The following is a 25566-nucleotide window of genomic DNA, read 5'->3' on the forward strand; positions in this document are numbered from 1 at the left end:
TCTGTGTTGCAGCGCCTTATGACTAGCTGAAAGATACAATACTCTGCACAAATCCATTGGCACCGAGAACACTGCCCATTGGGAATACAAGCAAATGTCAAATCATATCAAGCTGATAATCCAATTTAACTGGAGCCAGAAGCAGCAAGAGAGGACACCCCAGCACCTAAAAGGAGGAATGAGAAAAGTTGCTGTTTCTGACCCACAGGGCTTTGATAACTTAAGCTCAGCCACCAGTGATTGAGTGGGGCAGCGGGGCAGCGCGGTAACGCTAACCAATAATGCTGATCAATAAGCTCCTTGGGCACCTCAATCCTTGATTTCCTCACTTGCAGACCTGAGTCAATTCTAATCGGTAACATCATCTCCTGCACCATCACCATAAGCACAGGTACACCACAAGGCTGTGTGCCTAGCCCCCTGCTCTGCATTTACTGCCACATTCAAGTTTGCTGACAAAATCAGCATATAGGAGGGAAACTGAAAATCTGGTTCAGTGGTGCCTCAGCGGCATTCTCTCACTCAAGGTTTGTTGTTCCTCTCTGCAAGGTTGCCGCCCGATGTGCAGTGTCTTTAGCATCTGTCTAGTTTTTTTTACAACAAGGTCCAACATGCTTAATATTCAACCCAGCCAGCACGGATGGAAAGCATGCAAGGAGCTGGACCACTCGCTCCGAAGTCTGGTGCAGATGCCACCACGTCACCAACCAGCTTCGTTCAACGTAGCAAAACCAAAGACCTGATTATTGATTACAGGTGGAGGAAATTGGAGATTGCTGAGCTGGTTCTCAACAGGAGATCAGAGGTAGAGAAGGTCAGTAACCTTACATTCCTTGGCATTAACATTTCAGTGAATCTGTCCTGGGACTAGCATGCAAGTGCCATTACATAGAAGGTACGGCAGCATCTCTACTTTCTGAGAAGTTCGCGCAGTTTTGGCATGTCATCTAAAACTTCGACAAACTTGAATTGAATTTATTTCTTCCATCCTTCATGTACGTGAGCCGTAAAAATCTTTATGTTATGTCTTCATCTAAGTGTGCAAAGTGCAATCACAGTAACTTATAATAAATAGAACAGTCAATGTAACATAGAAATGCACTCAAATCAGCGTGAGTTAATCAGTCTGATGGCCTGGTGGAAGAAGCTGTCCTGGAGCCTGTTGGTCTTGGCTTTTATGCTGTGGTACTGTTTCCCGGATAGCAGCAGCTGGAATAGATTGTGGTTGGGGTGACTCGGGTCCCCAATGATTCTTCGGGCCCTTTTCTCACACCTGTCTTTGTAATGTACTGAATCATGGGAAGTTCACAACTATAGATGCACTGGGCTGTCTGCACCACTCTCTGCAGAGCCCTGCAGTTAAATGCGTGGTGGAGAGTATACCGACTGGTTAGAGTCTGGTATGGAAACACCAATGCCCCTGAGCAGAAAAGCCTACTAAAAGTAGTTGATAGGCCCCAGTCCATCACCAGAAAAGCCCTCCCCATCATTGAAGACATCGACAAGGAACACTGCCACAAGAAAGCAGCATCCATCATCAGGGACCCCCACCACCCAGGCCATGCTCTCTTCTAGCTGCTGCCATCAGGAAGAAGGCACAGAAACCTTGCATCTCACACTGCCAGGTTCAGGAAGTTATTAACCTACAACCATCAGGCACCTGAACCAGAGTGGTTAATACACCAGCATTGAACGAATCCACAACCAAAAGACTCACTTTCAAGGGCTCTACAACTCATGTTCTCAAAATGTATTACTTATTTCATTATTATTATTATGTGTTTTGTAATTGTAGTTTGTCTTCTTATGCACATTGGCTGTTTGTCTTTGTTTTTGAGTGGTCTTCATTGATATCTATGGCATTTCTTTGTATCTACTGTGAATGCCCACAAGAAAATGAATCTCAAGGTTGCATATGGTGACATAAATGTATTTTGATAATAAACTTACTTTGAATTATTAATCACCAATCAGAATTCAATTCCCTCCACTGTAAGGCATTTCTACGTTCTCCCCGTGAGCTTTCTCCGGACACTACAGTTCCCACATTCTGAAGATGTACGGTTAGGGTCAGCGAGCTGAAGGCATGCCGTGTTGCCACTGGAAACATGGCAACACTTGCAGACTACCTCAGCACAATCGTCACTGATTCAACACAAAGCATTTCACTGTACGTGTTGATGAACATGTGACAAATAAAGCTAATCTTTCTCTATTTAAAGGGTTATGTTAAGAGATGAGCAAGGAACCTCGGGGAGGGATAAAGATCTGAAGGCAATTGCAGGGACGTGGAGGACAAGACCATGGATAACTTCATTCACCACTTTATAGGCATCCGTTAGTCTCGTGAGACCATGGATTTGCGCCTTGGAAGGTTTCTGGGGCGCAGGCCTGGGCAAGGTTGTGTGGAAGACCGGCAGTTGTCCATGCTGCAAGTCTCCCCTCTCCACACCACCGATGTTGTCCAAGGGAAGGGCACTAGGGCCGATACAGCTTGGCACTGGTGTTGTCACAGAGCAATGTGTGATTAAGTGCCTTGGAGACATTGACAAGGAACACTGCCACACGAAAGCAGCATCCATCATCAAGGACCCCCAAGGACACAACACGCTGCCTCAGCTGAGGCTCGAACTAGCGACCTTCAGATCACTAGACCAACACCTTATCCACTTGGCCACGCGCCAACACATTCACCACTTTGACCTGATTCTATGATCTACGGATCCACTTTCGAGGACTCTTTACATCTCATGTTCCTAGTATTATTTGTATTTGCAAAATGTTTTCTTTTGCATATTGGTGTTTGCCAGTCTTTGCATCGGTTTTCCTAAAATTCTATTGTTTTCTTTCTCCCCCAGTACATGCCTACAAGAAAATGAATCTCAAGGTAGTATATGGTAAGATATACTGTACATACTCGGATGATAGATTTACTTTGAACTTTTGAATGAGGGATTTTCAGACAGAAGTGAGGACATAAGGCAGCACATTAACAAGTACTGCAGCCACAATAGACAGAGCACAGACTGACAAATTGGATGAAACACAAGATACAGAGACTTTAGCCTGGGACAAGACGACCAGCATCAGAATGTGATACAGAAAGAGCGAGTAGTTAACTCAGAAACAGATCACCGTTCACCTCGATCGGCAGAAGGATGTTAAAAGGAACCTCCAAGAGGACCACAACCTTGTTGTAGGGTTTGGAGGCTTGTGTGCCTCAATGACCTGGAGAGCTATGTTGGCTGGAGTCAGGGCTTTATGCTTTGGCTCTTGGTAGGGTCACACATGGCAAACAGGTCAAATGGTGGAGGACAGGCTAAGAGCAGTCCACTGATCCTCCAGGCTCAGGAATTCTGCTCAGAGCTAACAAAACTGTTACAGAAACTGCAACGAGGAATCCTTATCCATCTAAGTATGATGGAATTCCTGAATCTCCACCTGAAACTTGCACGACTGACAGTAGTGAAAACTGAGCTACTGACACGAAGGAACCTGTAGAGATGGAGGACCTTCATTGTTGCCATAAACACCAAAGGCAAAATGGGCAGTAGAGAGAGATGGTAAAAGAAAACAATTCAGGAACAAGGGCAATTAAGTTACTTGCTCACTTAAAGAGTTAAGCAACCTATTTCTGTACTGCAACTTCCACATCCATCATTAATCTATTCGTACCATTAACTTGCTGACCCGGCATGGAAACTTGGACTGAACTGAGCTTTATTCAAATATTAATGAAGTTACATAATTAAAGTGCACTTTTTAAGTGAGAGGATAGATTCTCTGAAGAGTCACAACCTCTGGCAGTTCTTCTTGTTCAACCCCAGAACTTAATAAGAGGTCCCAGCAAAGTTCCTCTTTACAAACCTGAGACAACTCAATGTTCTGTTGGGAAGAAAACTTGCCTCCACACTAAATCAGTTTATACTTCAGTTCATGTGACTGCTGATATAATGGACTGTCTGATACAGTAGTTGCCATGGGCTTCTGAAACAAGCACTAAGAATGTGGAAGTCTGTGTGCCTTTATCTCAGCCCACTCCCATCTCATCTCGGTTCATTGTGCTTCTAATCACTGGTACAGAACATCTTTGTGGAGCACTTATGTGGGAGGTTTCAGGCATGCTCCCAGGTCACCAGCCTGTCAATGTCTATTAAAGGGGCTTTGTCTTTGTGGAAAAGTATTTAGTCAAATACTTTATATGAAGAGAAAGAAGGGCCAGAGGATTAGATGGCATTCTGTTTATGTGACAAGTATCCACTGACTGTGACACCAACTACATTCTGTGTTCAGTTTCTTTACCCTGCTTTCAGAATGTAACAATGGACCAGAGCCAGGGGTGGGAGCCATGACTTACCGGCTTCACTTTCTAACCCCAGACATGCTAATGTCAACAGCAACATCCTGTAACTTGTACAGCTGACGCCTGCGATTATTGGCAAGATATTGTACTGACCAAATAGCTCAACTGGATCAATGACACACATCTTACAGCAAAGGCCTCACCCTGGGCATCTCAAGCCTTCAATATCTGCAAGACACGCTTCAGGAATGGCTTGGAACATTCTCCACTTGCTTGAGTGCAGATCCAACGACCCTTGAAGCTTTTTCTCAGAATCGGTTCCATACATACGTCATGAAATTTGTTGTATTACACTGTAGTACTGCTACAAAGCATTAAAAAAGTACTGTAGAACTAAAAACTAGAGTGTACAGGATTAAGGTGAGATGTGAATGATTTAAAAGAGACTTGAAAAGTAACATTCTGCCACTTCTGCATCTGTGATCATTGGCTACCTCGGTAAATAAATATATTTAAGATAAGGTTGGATAGATTTTTGCATAGTAGGGGAATTAAGGGTTATGAGGAAAAGGCGGGTAGGTGGAGATGAGTCCATGGCCAGATCAGCCATGATATTACTGAATGATGGAGCAGACTCCATGGGCCAGATGGCCTACTCCTGTTCCTATTTCTTATGTTCTTATGTTATTGTACTGACCAGGTAACTCAACAGATCGACCAGAATGTCACACTGTCCTTGTCCCACAGAAAATTCTTCCTACATTAATTTGATTCTCTCTCCCTTGTATCCATTTCTTCCCCACTTACCCTACATCTATTACACCTCCAACACCCTCACCATCTTGTTTTCTGATTCAAAACTGGCTTATTTTCACTATGGAGATCCAATCCCTACACCTCCAGCCACACCAGGATGGCTTGAAGGCACTCCTTCCTTGAATAGGGGAAGAGGGGCCCAGCAAGCCTCTCTCCCTCCCTCGCCCACTGCACCTTCCCATTTCACTCCTACATTGAACAATCACCCTCTATCACCTTGTCATTCAATCTCTCCAGCCAATCACATTCCTCTGTGCTGTCCATCCTTGCAACTTTTCTTCAACCTCAAAATATGTTCAACTACATCATACTGGGGACACGTTAGAAAGATCATTAACCTGAAACCCTCTCAGCTTCTCTCCTTCTGCCAAAACTGACTGACCTACTGATAATTCTCTGTACTTACCTTTGTAGATAATGCAATTAGTGATTAAGATAATCCTATAACATTGATTACATACTTATTGAGTTATTCCCTCAGTAAAACACCAACAGGGATGTACCAAAAGAACAAAAAAAGATTATTTTCTGAGTTTTTTAAAAATTAGAATCAGGTTTATTATCACTGACGTGTTAAAATTTGCTGTTTTGCAGCACAGTACAAAACATAAAAATTACAAGTTACAGTAAAAAATAAAATAATGCAAAAGAGGAATTGTGAAGCAGTGTTCACGGGCCATTCTGAAATCTGATGACAGCAGGGAATAAGCTGTTCCAAAAATACACTGTGGGTCTTCACTCCTGCACCTCCTCGATGATGGTAGTAATGAAAGATGGCACGTTCAAGGTGGTGACGGACCTTAATGATGCATGCTATCTTCTTGAAGATGTCCTCAATGATGGAGAAGCTTGTGCGCACGATGAAGCTGACTGAATCGACAATGCTCTGCAACCTTGTTCGATCCTGTGCACTGGAGCCTCCAAACCAAGCAGCGTTGCAGCCACTCACAATGCTCTTCACCGCACATCTGAGAAATTTGCTGGAGTCCTTGGTGGCATACTCAAACTCCCAAGAAATATAACCACTGGCAAGCTTTCTTTGTGACTGCATCAATATATTGAACCCAGGATAGATCCTTTGAGATGTTTGTTTCCCAGCACAGTACAAAATTGGCTCAAGGAAGTAGCTGACTTCCACTTTAAACTTGTATCCACTTTCTGTCTGATGCAAGGGAACTTCCCTTGTTGTTGGGTAGGAAATTGCCTTTTCGAGACTCAGTGAAAACAAGCGCAAGGCAACTTATTTCTGGTCAGGATAGCATACAACTTCTAGGTCTTGTCAAGTTGACATTCTCATACACCCACGTCTCTTCTGCCTCCTTGAAAAGAGATGAGTTTAGCAATTTTACTGTGTAACGTTACTGAATCTTGTAAATGGAACACAAACTGCGACCACGGCACACCAATAACAGAGGAAGTGAAAAATCAGGTTGTTAGCAAGCAGGCTTTAACCAGGATGAGGACATTTCTGCAGATGCTCCGTGGAGAACCTTCTGACTGGTTGCATCACTGTCTGGAATGGAGGCTTCAACGCACAAGATCAGAGGCTGCAGAGGGTTGTTGACTGTCGACACCATCACGGACACTAGCCTCACCATCATTGAGGACATCTTCAAAAAGGCAATGCCTGAAGAAGGTGGCATTTGTCATTAATGACCCTCACCATCCAGGGCATGCCCCCTTCCCATTATTACCATCAGGAGGCAATAAGGAGGCTAAAGACCCAAACTCAACGCTTTAGGAACAGCTTCTGCCATCCAATTTCTTAAGGGTTCATTAACTCCTAACACAACCTCACTATTCTTCTTTTGGACTATTTATTTATTTTAATTTTTCATAGAATAATACAGCATCAAGTATAGCATCCACACCAAGCTGAAGCTATACCAGAGTTGTGTAGTGTCCACACTCTTGTACAGGTCAGAATACTGGCATATTGATGGCAGCAACTTTGCCAGGCTGTTGTCATTCCACATCATGAGCCTCCAGAAGATCCTGTGCATTTTCTGGTCAAGAAAGATCTCCAACCATGCCCTACTCCTTCAGTGTCATCAAGAGGGCATGGCTATAGTCATCATGAGGAAAGGCTGGAGGTAGATTGGGCATGTGATGAAAAGAGAGGCCAACTCCATCAAGGCAGCAGTGTATTGGTCCCCTGAAGGGCAGAGGAAACTCTGGAGACCAAAGACAACTTAGTGCCGTAACATAGAGGCAGAAATGAGGACCCGGAGGGGAGATGGACTAAGAAAGACAGGTGGAGGACCCTCATTGCTGCCCTAAACACTAGCAGTGTAACGGGCAGATAGATAGAGAATACAGCATAAGAATAGGCTCTTCAAGCCAGCTTGTCCATGCCAACCCATGAAACTGGTCTCAGTCTAGCCCCATTTGCCCATGTTTGGTCCAAATCCCTTCATGTCCACATACTTGCCCAAACATCTTCCAAATGTTTTTATTGGACCTGCCTCAACCACCTTCTCTGTCAGCTCACACATCACTCTCTGCATGAGGAAGTCACCCCCCGCGGGTCCCTTTTAAATCATTCACATCTCACCTTAAACCGATGCCCTCTAGTTTTTAGTTCTACAATTTTTTTTTTAAATGTATTGCTCTGTACTGCTGCCCCAGAACCACAAATTTCACAACATATTTCAGTGATAATAAACCTCATTCTGACAGAAAGCTTCAACGGTCAGTCGATCTGCATTGAAGCAGACAAGTGGAGAACGCTCCATGCCATTCCTGAAGCGTGTCTCGTAATTGGCTGGAGGGTGGAGATGTCCAGATGGGAGCCGCTTGCTGCAGGATATCTGTGTGGTTGATCCAGTTGAGTTATTCGGTCAGAAAAAGCGGCAGAGGATTGTAAACTCAGCCAGCTCCATCACTGGTATTATCCTCCCTACTATCGAGCACATCTTCAAAGGGCAATGCCTCAAGGAACAGCATCCATCATCTAGGACCTTCGCCACCCAGGACATGCACTCTTCAAAGGACATTTATTATCAGAGTCCGTGTACAGTGTGTCACCATACACTACACTGAGATTCATTTTCTTCACAGTAAATACAAATAACCACAATTGAATCAATGAGAAACTGCAAAGACAAAGACAAGAAATTGTGCAAATACAAAAAGTAAAAACAAAATTATAATAATAATAATAAATATTGAGAACGCGAGTTGTGGAGTCCTTGAAAATGAGTCCACAGTTTGTAGAATCAGTTCAGTGCTGGGGTGAGTGAAGTTATCCAGTCTGGCTCAGGAGGGATAATAATTGTTCCTGAACCTGGTGAAGTGGGACCCAAGGCTCCTGTATCTCCTGCCCGATGGCAGCAACAGGGGGAAAGCATGGCCTGAAAGGAGAGGGCTCTTGACGATGGATATTGCTTTTCCGTGACAGTGCTTGTTGCTACCTTCCGGGGGGAGGAGGTACAGTAAGTTGAAGATGCACAATCAACATTTAAGAAACAGCTTCTTCCCTCCACCATCAAAACTCCGAGTACCTCATTATTTTGATCTCTTTTTGCACTACTTATTTTTATATTTTACTTCTTAGTGATTTTTAATGTATTGCACGGTACTGCTGCCACATAACACATCTCATGACATGTGTTAGTGATAATAAACCTGATTCAACGGCACCTCCAAGGGTATTAATGAGCAAAAAAAAGGAAGAATTGTGATGGAAACACAATGATATTGGTGGCATTGAAAAGATAAGCAGCTAGACACTCTTCAGTTGGAGGTGGTCATTCCCTGGCACTCATGTTAATAGACATTTATCAGTTGTTAAGCATTTCATTTTCTGAGCAGTTGTAAGCAGAACTTAACAATCATCAGTCACCTCCACTTTTGACTCTTATAATGCAAGCAAGGCCACTAGAAGCAGTAATTAAAGATAGCCATTCCTACACTCGTGCCCCTAGAAACGCTTGCATTATGGCTTTGGGGCTTGAGACGAATTACTTCCAACAATCACAACCATCTTCCTTTTTGCAAGATATAACACCAGCCAGTGGAGAGGTTTCCCTTCAATTCCTGCTGGCACCAATTTCACCAAGGATCCTTGATGCCAAACATTGTCAACTATTGCCCCAATGTCAAATACATTCATTGTTAATTACACAACTATAGTGAGTCCTAGACCAAGTAGCTCCCAGCACTGCCAAGTAGCCAGAGCTTAATTTGAACAAGTATATAATTGGTGAATAAGAGCTGCTTAACGGCACTGCCAGAGCCATTTTCCAATATTTTGACTACTTCAGAACAGTTATTAACTGCTTTGGATTTGTCCTTTTGGCAGATAATGTCCCACATTGTTAAGACTATTGGTACTGGTTCTCTACTTCTGAAGCCAATTCATTTTGACAGCTGGTATTGGAAAGGTAGACAGATTGATCACAATCATAGTCAATGATCAAACGAATTCAATAGCTCATTTAACCAATTCCTATTCCTTCTTTATCAAACATGACCAACGTAAAAAAAACTATTTCCATTTATTCTCATAGGTCAGCTGATTGCAACCTCAACTTTTGAATCACCAACTTCCAACTGAGACTTGAGCACTAAGATTTACCCCAACACACTGGCAGAGTATTGAGGGGCTGCTGCTCTGCAAAGTTGCCAACTTTCAGATGAGACACCTCAGATCTACTCTTGGATGAATACAAAGACCCCATAGAAATTTATTTTTTTTTTAAAAGAAGACCCACCAACCCCACCCAGCTTTCTAATATTTAACCCTTTGTCAGCATTACTAAAAACTGATTTTCCAATTATTTCCACACCATCATCTGTACGAACTGGTTGCAATGTTTCCTGCAAGACAACATCAACCCCATTTTGTAGCACTGCCACAAGAAAGCAGTATTCATCATCAAGGATCTCCACTATCTAGGACATGGTCTCTTCTCACTGCTGCCATCAAGGAGGTGGTATAGGAGCCTTAGGTCCCACATCACTAGGTTCAGGAACAATTATTACCCTTTGACATCAAGATCCTGAACCAGCGTGGATAACTTCACTCACCTCAAGGACCTTACAACCCATGTTCTCAGTATTTATTTATTTGCAAAATGTGTCTTCTTTTGCATTTTGTTTGTCTGTCAATCTTTGTGCGTACATTTTCACAGATTCTACTGCATTTCTTTGTTCTACACTGAATGCCTGCAAGGAAGTGTGTGTGTGTCTGTGTGTGAGAGATATTTTTTTCTTGCCCCTTATGGGAGGTTGGGGACAGGTCACGATGGAAATGCAAGCCCTTCATTCTCAGCTTAAGTCCTCATTCTGTTCACACACATCATTTGCAACATCTGATATTCTTCCTCCTCGGGAGAGAAGCAGTTACAATAAAATGTCTAACTTGAAGAACTTTTGCCTTGCTGCATTGGAGACCAACAGTTCTGAAGCCATAATGGATCATCTGCAAGTAAGGAAGCTACTGATTATCGTCTACAATGTCAGCTTAAAGACTGCGATAATCTTACAAGAGTCCTGTGAGTGTTGAAACAATTCAATCATTTCAAAGTACTTCTGAATGAGTAAATAAATTACTCTGATTTAATGTGGGAAACCTCAATCTTTTTCAGCAGGATAAAAGCCATTACAACTCAATGAGAAATAACTGGTCCAGAAATGATCAAAGCAGATCCACTGGCTAAAGCAGAATGAAAGGTAACATCTAGAATTCTGAAATAACAAGGGGAAAGATTTTCTTTAAAACTTCCCTTTCCTACATTCACATGTTGAGAATAAGTTTAGCAGATGCTGGAGCACAAACCTAAACCAGCAAAAAGGTCACACGACAAAGAACGTTTAAATAGACTCAGGCAGCTTCATCATGGGCACTTATAGCCTCCCGAGCATCAAGGACATCTTCAAAAGGCCATGCCTCAAGAAAGGAACATCATTAAGTACCCCTGTTACCCAGGGCATGCCCTCTTCTCATTACCACCATCAGGAAATAGGTAAAGGATTCTGAAAACACACAAAGTTTTAGCAACTTTATTGCTTGGATAATCTGTGTTTTTTTTTTCCTTTTGCTGTTGATTGGGTGTTGGTCTTTCCTTTTCTTTAAATACAGTTCTTTCAGGTTTCTTGCTTTGTGAATGCCTGTAAGCAAAATCTCAAGATTGTATAATTTACACATGCTTTGATAATAAATGTATTTGAATCTTTCCCTCTGCCTTCAGATTTCTGAATGGTTCGTGAACCTATTACAACTATCTCACTATTTTTGGTCTTAATACCCCACTTATATACTTCTAAAGTATATTTTACGCCTTGCACTGTAATGCTGCCATAAAACTACACCAATGCTGCCATATTATCATGATATAGTGACTGATAATAAACCCAATTCTGATATTTCCAGAGAAGTAGAGATTGAGGGAGGCTCTTTGCCCTCACTGGGCGCAGGCAGTGAAAGTTCACTTATCACAAAAGATCTGTCATTTGTAAATGGATGGAATAAGAGACAGGCAGAACAAATAATACTGGGTTTTAAGATACTAGCTGGAGATACCAGAAATCTGAAGGAAAAAGTAAATACTGAGCAGATCAAGCTTTATTTGTAAACAGAGACACAGTTAATGTTATAGATTGTGAACCTTTCAAAAGAACAGGCCCATTTTGAAATAGACCAGCTGAGAATGTCACTGAACTCACTGAAATCTTGCAGGTTAGAAATACCGATCTGAAAGAACAAGGTGCAAGGCAAACTTTTCACTGTATTGTCCATGACAATAATAATAAACCAGACCCAGCGTGATTTGTCAAGAGATATGACGCTGTTCATTGTGCTTACCTCCAGCTTCGGCAGAACACCCTACAAGGCAAAGGCAAGAGTTGTTTGGAGAATTAAAGTGAGAGGCAAGTGGAGAATACCTCAGTCAGACTGCAAAGCATTTGGGCTTCTTCACTATGGAGCAGATTAAACACTAAATTCTTATCATTTGCTACATCAAATGGACGGATGTCAGAAAGATCAACCATTTCTTTCTTTGCACCTACCGTCTTACAATCAGGTTTAATATCACTGACATGTCGTGAAATTTGTTGTTTTGCAGCAGTAGTTCATTGCAATACATAAAAACTATAAATTACACTAATATACACATATACTAATTAAATGAGTAGTGCAAAAAGAGTGCAAAAATGGTGAGATAGTGTTCATTATTCATTCAGAAATCTGATGGCAGAGAGGAAAAAGCTGTTCTTAAAACATTGAGTGTGTGTCTTCAGGCTCCTATACCTCCTCCCTGATGGTAGCAATGAAAAGAGGGCATGACATAGTGATGGAGGTCCTTCACGATGGATGCCACCTCTGCCATTTGATTTTACTCAAGAACCAGCAATATAATGAATAGGATTGCACAGCAAAAAGGATTAAAAACTTCCATCGTCTATAACTGCAGCAACAAATGAACTTCGACCGGCACCGACAGGCTGCACAAACTCCTTTCGAGCAGCGGGCAACATGATGCAAGTTATCAAAAGCTGCAAGCTAATTTTCACATCCTGTGGATGACGAGCAACTTGTGGTAACCCCACCAATAAGCAGCAAAAATAAAACCCCAAGGTAATAATAGATTCAAGATGTAAACAAAAAAAAAACAGGGATTCAAGCAGGAAATCAATAACAAAAGCATAATTGTGCAGAGTACCTTCCAAATGAGAATCATAGAACACTACAGCAATGTACAGGTCATTTGGCCCACACTGTTGTACTGACCTTTTAACCTACTCCAAGAATCATCTACAATTTGCATATTTTTGCTTAAACAAAATACTGCAGGAAAAAAGGAAATTTATCTCCCAGAGGGCTATGGATTCTAAGTCATGAAAAATAATTTTTTTTTGTTTTTTAAAAAAGGATGCGCAAATTAGGCAGGAAAAGAAATAACTGCAGATACCACAAATCAGAAAAAGAGACATTCGCAACATCCAATAGGTGTCATATGGGAGCGACGCTGGGACCGATCCCAAATGCAAGACACAGACACTGAAGTACTAGGAACAGGACTTGACTAGAGAGCTGGGACAAGAACGCAGACTTGGGCTAGGACATTAGCTAGGTAAGTGGGACCAGGACAAGGAACTGGGAACTAGGAGCCTGGGCTTGGACTCCAAGCCAGAGACTGGACAAGGACCAAGAACCTAGGTCTTGACTCAGTCTCTGACCCTGGAACTAGGCGAGGACATGACGTGGCTACAGGACTGGCCATGGCTTGGGTTCCTTGAGGCGAGGACGTGACGAGGTTTGAGTCTTGACTCAGGCTCAGACTCCGGAACTAGGCGAAGACATGACATGGTCTTGGGAGACAGGACTAGGCGAGGCTACAGGACAGAACTAGAAACTCCTAGGCAAGACAAGGGATCTCCAGTACAGGATGAGGCACAAGGACAGGCCGAGAACACAAAGCCTCCACTTGGTACTCAGGAACAGCCGAGCCTTGGACTTAAGATGGCAGGAACCTCAGAACCTTGGACTTGGGACGACAGGAACGCAGAACACAGAGCCTTGGTCTTGGGGAGGACAGGAACACACAGCCTTGGTCTAGAGCATGGGAACACAGAGCCTTGGGCTTGAGAGACGGAAACACAGGGGCATGGAACACAGAGCCAGGGCCCCTCCTTGGGAAGAGGACTTTGGGCTGGGACTCGTACACGGAACACAGAGCCAGGACCCCTCCTTGGGAACAGGACTTGGGGCCGGGGCTCTACACAGAATGCTGAACACGACGAGATGGTTCTCAACACTAGGTAGCAGCAAACGACCAGACCTACCGAGTGAAGGCGTGGACACAGAGACAGTTCCAACTCAAAGATAGACAGTTCCTTATCTTGACACAGCAAAGCTCCGGTCTCGCTCCAGTGGTAGAACTTGACAAGGCTGCAGGGCAAGGCTCCAGAAGGAAGGGGAAGGAAAGGGAACAGTCCAGCCTCAGTGTAATGGCAAAGGCGGCCTGACTTACCCCACAGAGGCAAGGACGGGATACTGATGAGACGAACCAGCAACCACACTCAAACCCAGGGCCACTTATATTCCCAGCCCCAAGACCAGCATCAGGTGTCTATGAATAAGCCCAACTGAAACAAGGGACAGCCGGAAGACCCAGAGTCCGGAGTCCATGGACCGGATCGTGAACGAGAACGCGGACTTCATGGACCGGACCATGACAGTACCCACCCCCCACCTCTATGGGAGCCTCTGGGCGACTGAACAGGCTCTCCAGGACTAAGGATGACTCGGGCAGGCGGGGGGGGTGGTATACAATCAGGAGGGAACCCAGGATGACGAGAGTTAGACGAGTGTCTGCGTTACTGGGCCCATGAATGGCTGAGTCATTCTGTCATATGGTGGGGCACTGGGAGGCGGACTCAAATGCAAGACACAGACACTGAAGTAATAGGAACAGGACTTGACTAGAGAGCTGGGACAAGAATACAGACTTGAGCTAGGACATTGGCTAGGTAAGCGGGACCAGGACTAGAAACTGGGAACGAGGAACCTGGGCTTGGACTCCGAGCCAGAGACTGGACAAGGACCCAGAACCTGGGTCTTGACTCGGGCTCGGACTCCGGAACTAGGCAAAGACATGATGTGGTCTTGGGAGACGGGACTAGGTGAGGCTACAGGACAGAACAAGAGACTCCTGAGCAAGACGAGGGAACTCCAGCACAGGACGAGGCACAAGGACAGGCCGAGAACACGATGCCTTGACCTGGTACTCAGGAACAGCCGAGCCTTGGACTTGGGACGACAGGAACGCAGAACACAGAGCCTTGGTCTTGGGGAGGACAGGAACACACAGCTTTGGTCTACAGCACGGAAACACAGAGCCTTGGGTTTGAGAGGCAGGAACACAGGGACATGGAACACAGAGCCAGGACCCCTCCTTGGAAACAGGACTTGGGGCCGTGGCTCTACACAGAATGCTGAACACGACGAGATGGTTCCCAACACTAGGTAGCGGCAAACAACCAGACCTACCTAGCGAAGGCGTGGACACAGAGACAGTTCCAACTCAACAACAGACAGTTCCTTATCTTGACACAGCAAGGCTCTGGTCTCACTCCGGTAATAGAACTTGACAAGGCTGCAGGGCAAGGCTCCAGATGGAAGGGGAAGGAAAGGGAACAGTCCAGCCTCAGGGTAATGGCAAAGGCGGCCTGACTTACCCCACAGAAGCAAAGACAGCATACTGATGCGACAAATCAGCAACCACACTCGAACCCAGGGCCACTTATATTCCCAGCCCCAAGACAAGCATCAGGTGCCTATGATTAAGCCCAACTGAAACAAGGGACAGCCAGAAGACCCGGACTTCACGGACCTGACCATGACAATAGGTCTGACAGCAAAATGTGAAATGCAGGGTGACAAATATCCACAAGTCAAAAATGTGCCTCCATTATTGATGTTTGAAACACATCTATAACAAGGAATGCTTTATATTAAAGCATGTGTCAATATTTCTAGTAAAGCTGGATGTGTGGTTTATGATTTCAGGAAGAATATTTGCAAATGAAGAATACCGTGTATAGGGTACCCAGTATAATTCATCCTCCCACCTCCCGATACCTTTTTTTTGTTTGAAAGTCTATGATTCTTAACTGGGATATCAAAATACAATTGAAAATCCTGTTTCCTTAATTAACCCAGATTCTGCAGATACTGGGAGCTTTCCTAACTAGGGAAGTTTACCATACGGTAAAAAAAAAGCTGTTCCACAAACTCGCCGTTATTGACAAAAAGCAAAAGGTTACCGAATAGGTGTAAAACTGGTCGCAAAATGTCACCTAACAAACAAATTACACGCCCATTCACTCAGCGATGTGACAAGAATTTGGTGAACAATTCCCACGACACCATAAGGGTTGCTCCCGCTCCATCCCAGTTGCTGCTGGCAGCTACGAGCGGCTGGCAGCGCCAGAGACACTATCGGGCACAGACAACCTTCACAGGATTGATGTCACTTGGACAAAATGCCCTGTAGGACAATCCTGCCCACTCAGACACAAAACGAGTGTTAAATAAGCTCAGACCGGCAGATACATTTGCAGCATTGAATCTGGCCGAATAGATTTCAGCCTATTTATTAGCCTCGCTATGTATTTTTTTGCTTTCTTTTTGCAATACTCATTTAATTTTTAACATATATTTCTTATTGTAATTTATAGTACTATTATTATGCATTGTAAAGTACTGCTGCCGCAAAACAACAAATTTCACGGCGTAAGTCAATGATATTAAGCCTGATTCTGATTCTATAGCCTTCTTAACATAATTGCAAGAAAGAAATCCAATTTCACACTGTCGCTGCTTGATTCAGAAAGGTTTGCCCCCTCCCACCTAGTCACGGAAAATAAAATTAGTTCCAAGGCTGCCCACCCTGCCTTAAAGGCGGTCTGTCGTAAAGTACTTACTCCGGATGGCATTGATTAGCGAGTTCCCGTCTTTGATCACTTCCTTAATGAACTTATTCGTCCTCTCCAGCTCCTGCTCGTAAGACTTGAGGCGCTCCCTGAAATCCGGGCTGTCCAGGGAGCAGTCGCTGAATTCCAGCGGCGGGTGCCCCATGATGAATCGGCGGTGCAAACGCACTGTTTCTCCCCACGCCTCCGGCTCTTTGGTGTTTGCAGCCGCTTCCCTCCGTCCTGCCCACACGGCTCCGGCGCTGTGTCTTGCCCGCGCTCAGCTCAGGTCGCTCTGCTTCTGTCACCGGGGAACCCAGGAGTCGGGGCTGTGTGAACAATGGTCTTGTTACAAAATGTTACCAGATGTATCTCTGCTCTCCTTGCTCTGGACGCCGGCGGTACAGATGCAGCCGAGTGTCGCTGCCTTCCTCTGATCGCCGCCTCTCCAGCAGTTCGTTATCTCCAGTGCCGGGAGTTGATCCGTGGACGTTACAACCACGGTACTGCCCTCCCGTCCCCGCTCCGCCTGCACAGCCCTGCTGTCTGCTGTCGTTGGGCACCGTCACAGCGAGAGGGAGGGGCGGAGAGAGGAAAGGGAGGGCACTGGCGCAGGCTGTTCAACGCCATCAGATGCTCCTTTTCTCATCTGTGCCGTCTGACAGATTGTCTGAATTTGTAGAACAGTTTCAATACAACTTCCAACAAACCTGGGGGAAATGCAGTCTATCCTTCTCAATTCCCGAACATGGAGTCAAAAGATTTGGTATGACTTCCTTAACTGGCGTTGCAGATCCAATTAACAAACCGAGCGCCCTGTCGGAATGAATTGAGTCAAACAGTATTTTAAAGGGACAGGCCTCCTTCAGTGAGTATCCTTGCAGGTTCAGATCAAAGGATTTCGATCTGTGTCATTCCATTTTTCTCAACTCAAAGATATCAGTGTTGTCAGAATGCCTCTTTGAGGAATATTGGACACTCACCAATATGCTTACCAACAGAACCGCTCCAGGACAGATGCCACAGCATCTGTCATGCTCCTGGCCCTGACACGCCTAGAAAACAAGGGCACTTATGTCAGAATGCTGTTCCTGGATTTCAGTGCTGGCATTCAACACTATAGCCCCATAGACCTTGTGCAGAAACTCCTTCTCCTGGGTCTAAGTACACCATTGTGCAACTGGGGGTTGGACTTCCTGACCAACAGAGCTCGGACAGTCAGGATGGACAACTGATCCTCCCTCCCCACCATCCTCAACACGGGTGCTGATCCCACTGCTGTGCACTCTGCTCACATGCCACCACACGGCCCAATGTTTGAGTCGCCACGTTGTCAAGTTCACCGATGACATGACATCACCAACACCAATCACATGGTCTGCAGAGAGGAGGTGGGAGAGATCGAAAATAACCTCTTCCTCAGCGTCAACAAGACAAAGGAGATGGTTATCAACTTCAAGAGAACTCACAACACTACTACTCCCATCGACGGCACAGCAGTGGAAACCGTAAGCAGTTTCAAATCTGGGCAGGCACATCTCTCACTAACACTCATGGTCCCAGAACTCAATCAGGAAAGCTCACCAATGTCTGTACTTTCTGAGGAGGCTGAAGCGAGCAGGACTATGCACATCTGTGCTCACACCATTCTACAGATGTGCAGTGGAGAGCATCCTAACATGCTGCACCACTGCATGGTACGGAAACTGCATTGCAGCGGACAGGAAGGCTCTGTAGCAGATCCTCAAAACTGCCCAACGTGTCACTGATACCAGATTGCTACATAAAGGACATATATAGAGAAAGGTGCCAGAAAAGGGCCGGTAACGTCACCAAGGATCCCACCCACCCTGCTCATGGATGGTTGTCCCACTCCCATCAGGGAGGAGGCTTCCTGTCAGATTGCCAGCAGCTGGTAAGAGTGGGCTCCCTCACCTCCACCCCTCTGACTCTCAATACAGGAGCCCCTCGGGGCTGCGTACTAAGTCCCCTCCTTTACTCCCTGTATACCCATGACTGTGTCGCCACCCACAGCTCCAATCTGCTAATTAAATTTGCCCGACAACACTACATTGATTGGCCTAATCTCAAACAATAACGAGGTGGCCTACAGGGAAGAAGCCATCTCTCTGACACAGTGGTGTCAAGAAAACAACCTCTCCCTCAATGTCACAAAAACAAAGGAGCTGGGTGTGGATTACAGGAGGAATGGAGACGGGCTAACCCCAATTGACATTAGTGGATCTGGTGTTGAGAGAGTAAACAGCTTCAAGTTCCTCGGCATCCACATCACCGAGGACCTCACGTGGTCTGTACACACCAGCTGTGTGGTGAAAAAGGCACAACTGCACCTCTTTCACCTCAGACGGTTGAGGAAGTTTGGTATGGGCCCCCAAATCCCAAGAACTTTCTACAGGGCACAATTGAGAGCATCCTGACTGGCCGTATCACTGCCTGGTATGGGAACTGTACCTTCCGTAATAGCAGGACTCTGCAGAGAGTGGTGCAGACAGCCCAGCGCATCTGTAGTTGTGAACTTCCCATGATTCAGGACAGGTGTGCAAAAGGGGCCCATTGGATCATTGGGGACCCAAGCCATCCTAACCACAATCTATTCCATCTGCTACCATCCGCGAAGTGGTACCACAGCATAAAAGCCAGGACCAACAGGCTCTGGGACAACTTCTTCCATCAGGCCATCAGCCTGATGAACTCACGCCGATTTTGAGTGTACCTTATATTACACTGACTGTTCAATTTGTTATAAATTATTATAAATTACATTGATTGCACATTGCACATTTAGATGTAGACGTAATGTAAAGATTTTTACTCCTCACGTATGTGAAGAAATAAAGTCAATTCAATTCAATACATAGCATCCACTCCAGGACCACCAGACTCAAAAGCAGTTACTTTCCCCAAGCAGTAAGACTGACCTACACCTCCACCTACTAACCTACCCCTCCACCACTACTTTATCATTTCCTGTCAGGGCCACACGATGTACAGACACTCCCTGTGCCAATTGTCACTTTATTGACATACAATCAATCCATGTACATAAGTTATCTTAAGTATTTATATTTATTATGTTTTTTATTATTGTGTTCTTTTTGTGCCTCATCGGGTCGGGAGTAACAATTATTTCATTCTGCTTTACACTTGTATACTGTTATTGTTGCAAACTTAAAAATCATACAATCATCGAGGACACCTTCAGAAGGCAATGCCTCAGAAAGTGTCACCTATCAGTAAGGATCACCATCCCCCAGGACATGCTCTCTTACTGCCATCAGAGAAGAGCACTGAAGCTTGATGACAGATACGCAGTGTTTCAGGAACAGTTTCTTCCCTTCTGCCATTAGAATTCAGTGAGATCAGCGCTAGGCTCCGGAGCGAAGGTTCCCGAGTTCGAATCCAGGTCGGGCCACCCCCGAGCACGCTTTCCATCCGTGCCGGGTTGAGTGTCGAGCTAGCCACTTGGCCTCGTAACAAATACAAGGGCTGAGTCAGGAACATTCATAACATGACCCGGTTAATCCTGACACCACATGCCAGACAAAAATGGCTGAATGTCTGGTACCATACGCTTAAAAAAATTTAGAATTCTAAATGGACCATGAACACTACCTCACTATTTTTGCTCTTTTTTTGCACTACTAATTTAATTTGTGGATACTGCTAAATGAACAAAGTCAGTGCAGACACCCAGTACAATGCTTTCAACAATTGCATCATCCAAATCTACAGTTTTCATTGTAGCATTCAAGATGATTGTTGATACCATCACGTTTTTCGTAGATCTTAACTTAGAGTCATAGAGAAATACTGCACAGAACCCAGCCCTTTGGCCCAGCTAGACAATGCCAAAACCATTTAAACTGCACCAGGACCATACCCCTACTACCCATGTACCTATCCAAACCTCCATTAAACATTAAAATCGAACTTACATGTACCACTTGTGCCAGCAGCTCATTCCACACTTTCACAATCCTCTGAATGAAGAAGTTTCCCCTCATGTTCCCCTTAAACTTCTCACCTTTCACCCTTAACCCATGACTTCTGGTTGCAGACACACTCAACCTCAGTGGAAAAAGCCTGCTTGCATTTACCCGATTAGTATCCCTGTTGTCGGCCCCCAACCAACACACGTTCCACTCTCCCCTCCTACCCCTCCTCACAGTCCCCCACCCTGCTCTCATGACTATACCCCTTCCCCACACGAAACCACCACAATGGGCTTCACAGCTCTACAGGTGAGAACACAGCTGAAACGACTCAACCCAAGCAAGACTGCAGGACCGGATGGTGTCAGTACCAGGGTGCTCAAAGCCTGTGCCCCTCAGCTATGTGGAGTACTTTGCCATGTATTCAACCTGAGCCTGAGGCTCCGGAGGGTTCCTGTATTGTGGAAGATGTCCTGCCTCGTCCCTGTGCCGAAGACGCCGCGCCCCAGCGGCCTCAATGACTACAGACCGGTGGCGTTGAGCTCCCACATCATGAAGACCCTGGAGAGACTTGTTCTGGAGCTGCTCCGGCCTATGGTCAGGCCACACTTAGATCCCCTCTAGTTCGCCTACCAGCCCCGGCTAGGAGTTGAGGATGCCATCGTCTTCCTGCTGAACCGTGTCTACGCCCACCTGGACAAGCCAGCGAGCACTGTGAGGTTCCTGTTTTTTGACTTCTCCAGTGCATTCAACACCATCTGCCCTGCTCTGCTGGGGGAGAAGCTGACAGCGATGCAGGTGGATGCTTCCTTGGTATCATGGATTCTTGATTACCTGACTGGCAGACCACAGTACGTGTGCTTGCAACACTGTGTGTCCGACAGAATGATCAGCAGCACTGGGGCTCCACAGGGGACTGTCTTGTCTCCCTTTCTCTTCACCATTTATACCTCGGACTTCAACTACTGCACAGAGTCTTGTCATCTTCAGAAGTTTTCGGATGATGCTGCCATAGTTGGATGCATCAGCAAGGGAGATGAGGCTGAGTACAGGGCTACGGTAGGAAACTTTGTCACATGGTGTGAGCAGAATTATCTGCAGCTTAATGTGAAAAAGACTAAGGAGCTGGTGGTAGACCTGAGGAGAACTAAGGTACCGGTGACCCCTGTTTCCATCCAGGGGGTCAGTGTGGACATGGTGGAGGATTACAAATACCTGGGGATACAAATTGACAATAAACTGGACTGGTCAAAGAACACTGAGACTGTCTACAAGAAGGACCAGAGCCGTCTCTATTTCCTGAGGAGACTGAGGTCCTTCAACATCTGCCGGACGATGCTGAGGATGTTCTACGAGTCTGTGGTGGCCAGTGCTATCATGTTTGCTGTTGTGTGCTGGGGCGGCAGGCTGAGGGTAGCAGACACCAACAGAATCAACAAACTCATTCGTAAAGCCAGTGATGTTGTGGAGATGGAACTGAACTCTCTGACGGTGGTGTCTGAAAAGAGGATGCTGTCTAAGTTGCATGCCATCTTGGTCAATGTCTCCCATCCACTACATAATGTACTGGGTGGGCACAGGAGTACATTCAGCCAGAGATTCATTCCACTGAGATGCAGCACTGAGCGTCATAGGAAGTCATTCCTGCCTGTGGCCATCAAACTTTACAACTCCTCCATTGGAGGGTCAGACATCCTGAGCCAACAGGCTGGTCCTGGACTTATTTCATAATTTACTGGCATAATTTACATATTACCATTTAACTATTTATGGTTCTATTACTATTTATTATTTATGAAGCAACTGTAACGAAAACCAATTTCTCCCAGGATTAATAAAGTATGACTATGACTATGACTATGACTATAATTTTGTAGGCCGCTATCAAATCTCCTCTCAATCTTCTACGTTCTAAAGAATACAGTCCCAACCTATTCAATCTTTCCTTATAACTCAGGTCAAAATCCTTGTGATTTTTTTCTGTACTCTTTTAACCTTGTTTACATCTTTCCTGTAGGTAGGTAACTAATACTGCACACAATATTCCAATGTAGGCTTCACCAACGTCTTATACAACTTCAAGAAAACATCCCATCTCCTGTACTCAATACATTGTTTTATGAAGGCCAATGTGCCAAAAGTTTTCTTTACAACCCTATCTACCAGTGGCACCACTTTCAACAAATTATGGGCTTATATCCCCAGATCCCTTTGTTCTACCACACTCCTCGGTGCCCCACCGTTCACTGTGTAAGAGCTACCCTGGTTGGTCCTACCAAAGTGCAAAACCTCACACTTGCCTGCATTAAAATCCATCTGCCATTTTTCAGCCCATTTTTCCAGCTGATGCAATTCAATCTGCAAGGCATGACAGCTGTCCTCACTGTCCACTATACCCGCAATCTTGGTGTCATCCACAGATTTGCTGATCTAGTTAACCACATTGTCATCCGGATAGTTGAAATAGATGAGAAACAACAAAGTTCCCTGCAACACACCACTAGTCACAGGCCTCCAGTAAGAGAGGCAACGCTCTATTACCGCTGTCTGGCTTCTCCTTTACAGTCAAAGCCTAATCCAGTTTACTTCCTCATCCTGAATGCTGAACGACTGAATCTTCTTGACCAGCATCCCATGCAGGACCATGTCAAATGCCTCACCAAGGTCCATGTAGACTATATCCACGGCCTTGCCCTCATCCACTTTCCTGGTAACTTGCTCGAAAACTCAATAAGACTGGTTAAACATGACCTACCACGCAGGAAGCCATGCTGTATATCCTTAATCAGTTCCCCACACTTATTATCTTTATCTTTTATTCTGACAGGTACACACAAGACTTCTATGTACTGATGAAGGAAACTTTCCTGAACACACTTGACAAACTCTATCCCATCTAGTACTTTTACGGTATGGAATTCCCGGTCAATATGTGGAAGTTACTATAACAACTTCACGTTTCTTGCAACAGTCTGCGTTCTCATTACAAATTTGTTCCTCTAAATCCCTAGAACTGTTGGATGGTCTGTAATATAGCCCATTAATGTGGTCATATCTTTTTTATTTCTCAGTTCCACCCATAACACCTCACAATTCGAGGTCTCCGGTCTGTCCTGACGGAGCACTGCATGACTTTTTTCTGACTAGTAGTGCCACTCCCTCCTCCTTTAATCCCTCCTGCTCTATCATGTCTAAAACAATGGAACCCCAGAATATTGAACTTGTTGAAAGTGAAATCGTTTCATTTTCAATTCTGGCTGATTCTGGCATCTCCAAGCCTGAATACTTGAAACTGCAGTGAGCCAAACAGTTCCGAATTGTCTTACTGTTTATTTCTCACCAACTACCAGTAACAAAAATCATTGCTTTTTGAACATAAACACACGCAACTGACTATTTAAAAACTCTAGTGTTTAGCGGCCACACAAGTGCACACAACTGACAGTAGTTAGAAACTTCAGCAACTTATCTTCTGTCTCAATTAAGCGTCATAGTGTCCCAAATAAATGAAGAGAAACCCGTCTATTTTCTCAACTAATTTTTGTTCTTTAAGAGTTGTCCCAAATAAACAACTGCCCCAATTAACCGATGGCCCAATTAACCAGAATCCACTGTACTGTATTTCCTAATATAATTTATAGTATTTTTTAGATATTGCACTGTATTATTGCCACAAATCAATACATTTCACACGTGTCAGTGATATTAAATCTGATTCTGATTTTGATTCTGACATTCTGTAAGTATCCATAATACAAGTGTGCATGGATCACACACAAACTTTACAATGGAAATGTAATACTTCCAATCCATTGTTCAGAGCAGCTTCCTGCTAAACAGGGAAAACATGACTAATTGCGGAAGATGGAAAAAAGATCAAAAAGGGAATTTTTTTAACATCCTACACCCCTTCAATAGCCCATACCATTTGTGAATTTACTTCTGACTATTTCTGTAAGGATATAAGACCATAAGACAAAGGAGCAGATTTAGGCCATTTGTCCCATCAAATGGTTTGCCATTCTATCATAACTGACCTATCATACCCATTCTCCTGCCTTCTCCCCATAACCTTTGATGCCCTCACTAATCAAGAACCTATCAAGCTTTGCTTCAAATATACCCAATGACTTGACCGCCACAGTCGTTTGTGGCAATGAATTCCACAGATTCAACCCCTCTGCCTAAAGAAATTCCTCCTTATCTCTGTTCAAGAGGGATGTCCCTCCATTCTAAGGCTGTGCCCTCTGGTCCTATACTCCCTCACAATAGGAAACATCCTCTCCACGTCCATTCGATTGAGTCCTTTCCATATTCGATAAGTTTCAATGAGGTCCCCTTTCATTCTTCTAAACTCCAAGTGAGTACATGTTCACAACCATCAAATGATCCTCATATGTTAACCCTTTCATTCCCAGGATCGTTCTTGATAGTGCCTTTGTTTCTAAATTTATTGATTTCAGAACATTTATGTCCGGAAGCTCACTAACATAAAGGAAAAACTGTTCCATTTAATTTGCACTTAAAATCTCTTCAATGACAAGTGCTTGACCATTGAAATACATTGGGATATTTTCCATGGTAAAGCAGCTATATAAATCTTCAGTCCGATTGCATGTTGGATCATTGTCCATAACTTCATTCTCCCACCTCATGTTATGTTAAGTGTGAGATATATCCCCACCTCAGATATGTTAAGAGCAAAAGGATTGCAAGGGACAAAATTGGTCCTCTGGGAGATCAGAATGGTCATCCATGCATAGAGCTAAAACAGATGGGGGAGATCTTAAATGCATTCTTTTCATCTGTATTTACTCAGAAGACAAATACAGAGTCTATAGAAGTGAGGCAAAGTGGCATCATCAACTTCATGGACCCTGTACAGATTACAGAGGAGGAAACATTTGCTACCCTGAGGCACATCATGGTGGATTAATCCCCAAGGCCTGACAAGGTACTCCCTCAGACCCCACGGGAGACAAGTTCAGAAATGGCCAGACCCTAGCAGGGGGTTAGAAACATAGAAACATAGAAAACCTACAGCATAATACAGGCCCTTCGGCCCACAAAGTT

At 44.6% G+C, this 25566-nt stretch overlaps 1 protein-coding gene across 1 annotated transcript in view; it reads right to left on the reverse strand.

Annotated features, from left to right (window-relative positions):
- Window positions 1–17089, reverse strand: part of LOC134353132 (oligophrenin-1-like) — a 241667-nt gene extending 224578 nt beyond the window's left edge. Inside the window, exon 1 of the mRNA XM_063061073.1 lies at window positions 16553–17089. Within this exon, the coding sequence (XP_062917143.1) occupies window positions 16553–16706 (154 nt within the window). The 5' untranslated portion in view covers window positions 16707–17089. The remainder of the gene's footprint in view (window positions 1–16552) is intronic.
- Between the last annotated feature and the right edge of the window lie 8477 nt (window positions 17090–25566).

The sequence above is a fragment of the Mobula hypostoma genome, chromosome 10 (assembly GCF_963921235.1).
Source record: "Mobula hypostoma chromosome 10, sMobHyp1.1, whole genome shotgun sequence".
Lineage (NCBI taxonomy): Eukaryota > Metazoa > Chordata > Chondrichthyes > Myliobatiformes > Myliobatidae > Mobula > Mobula hypostoma.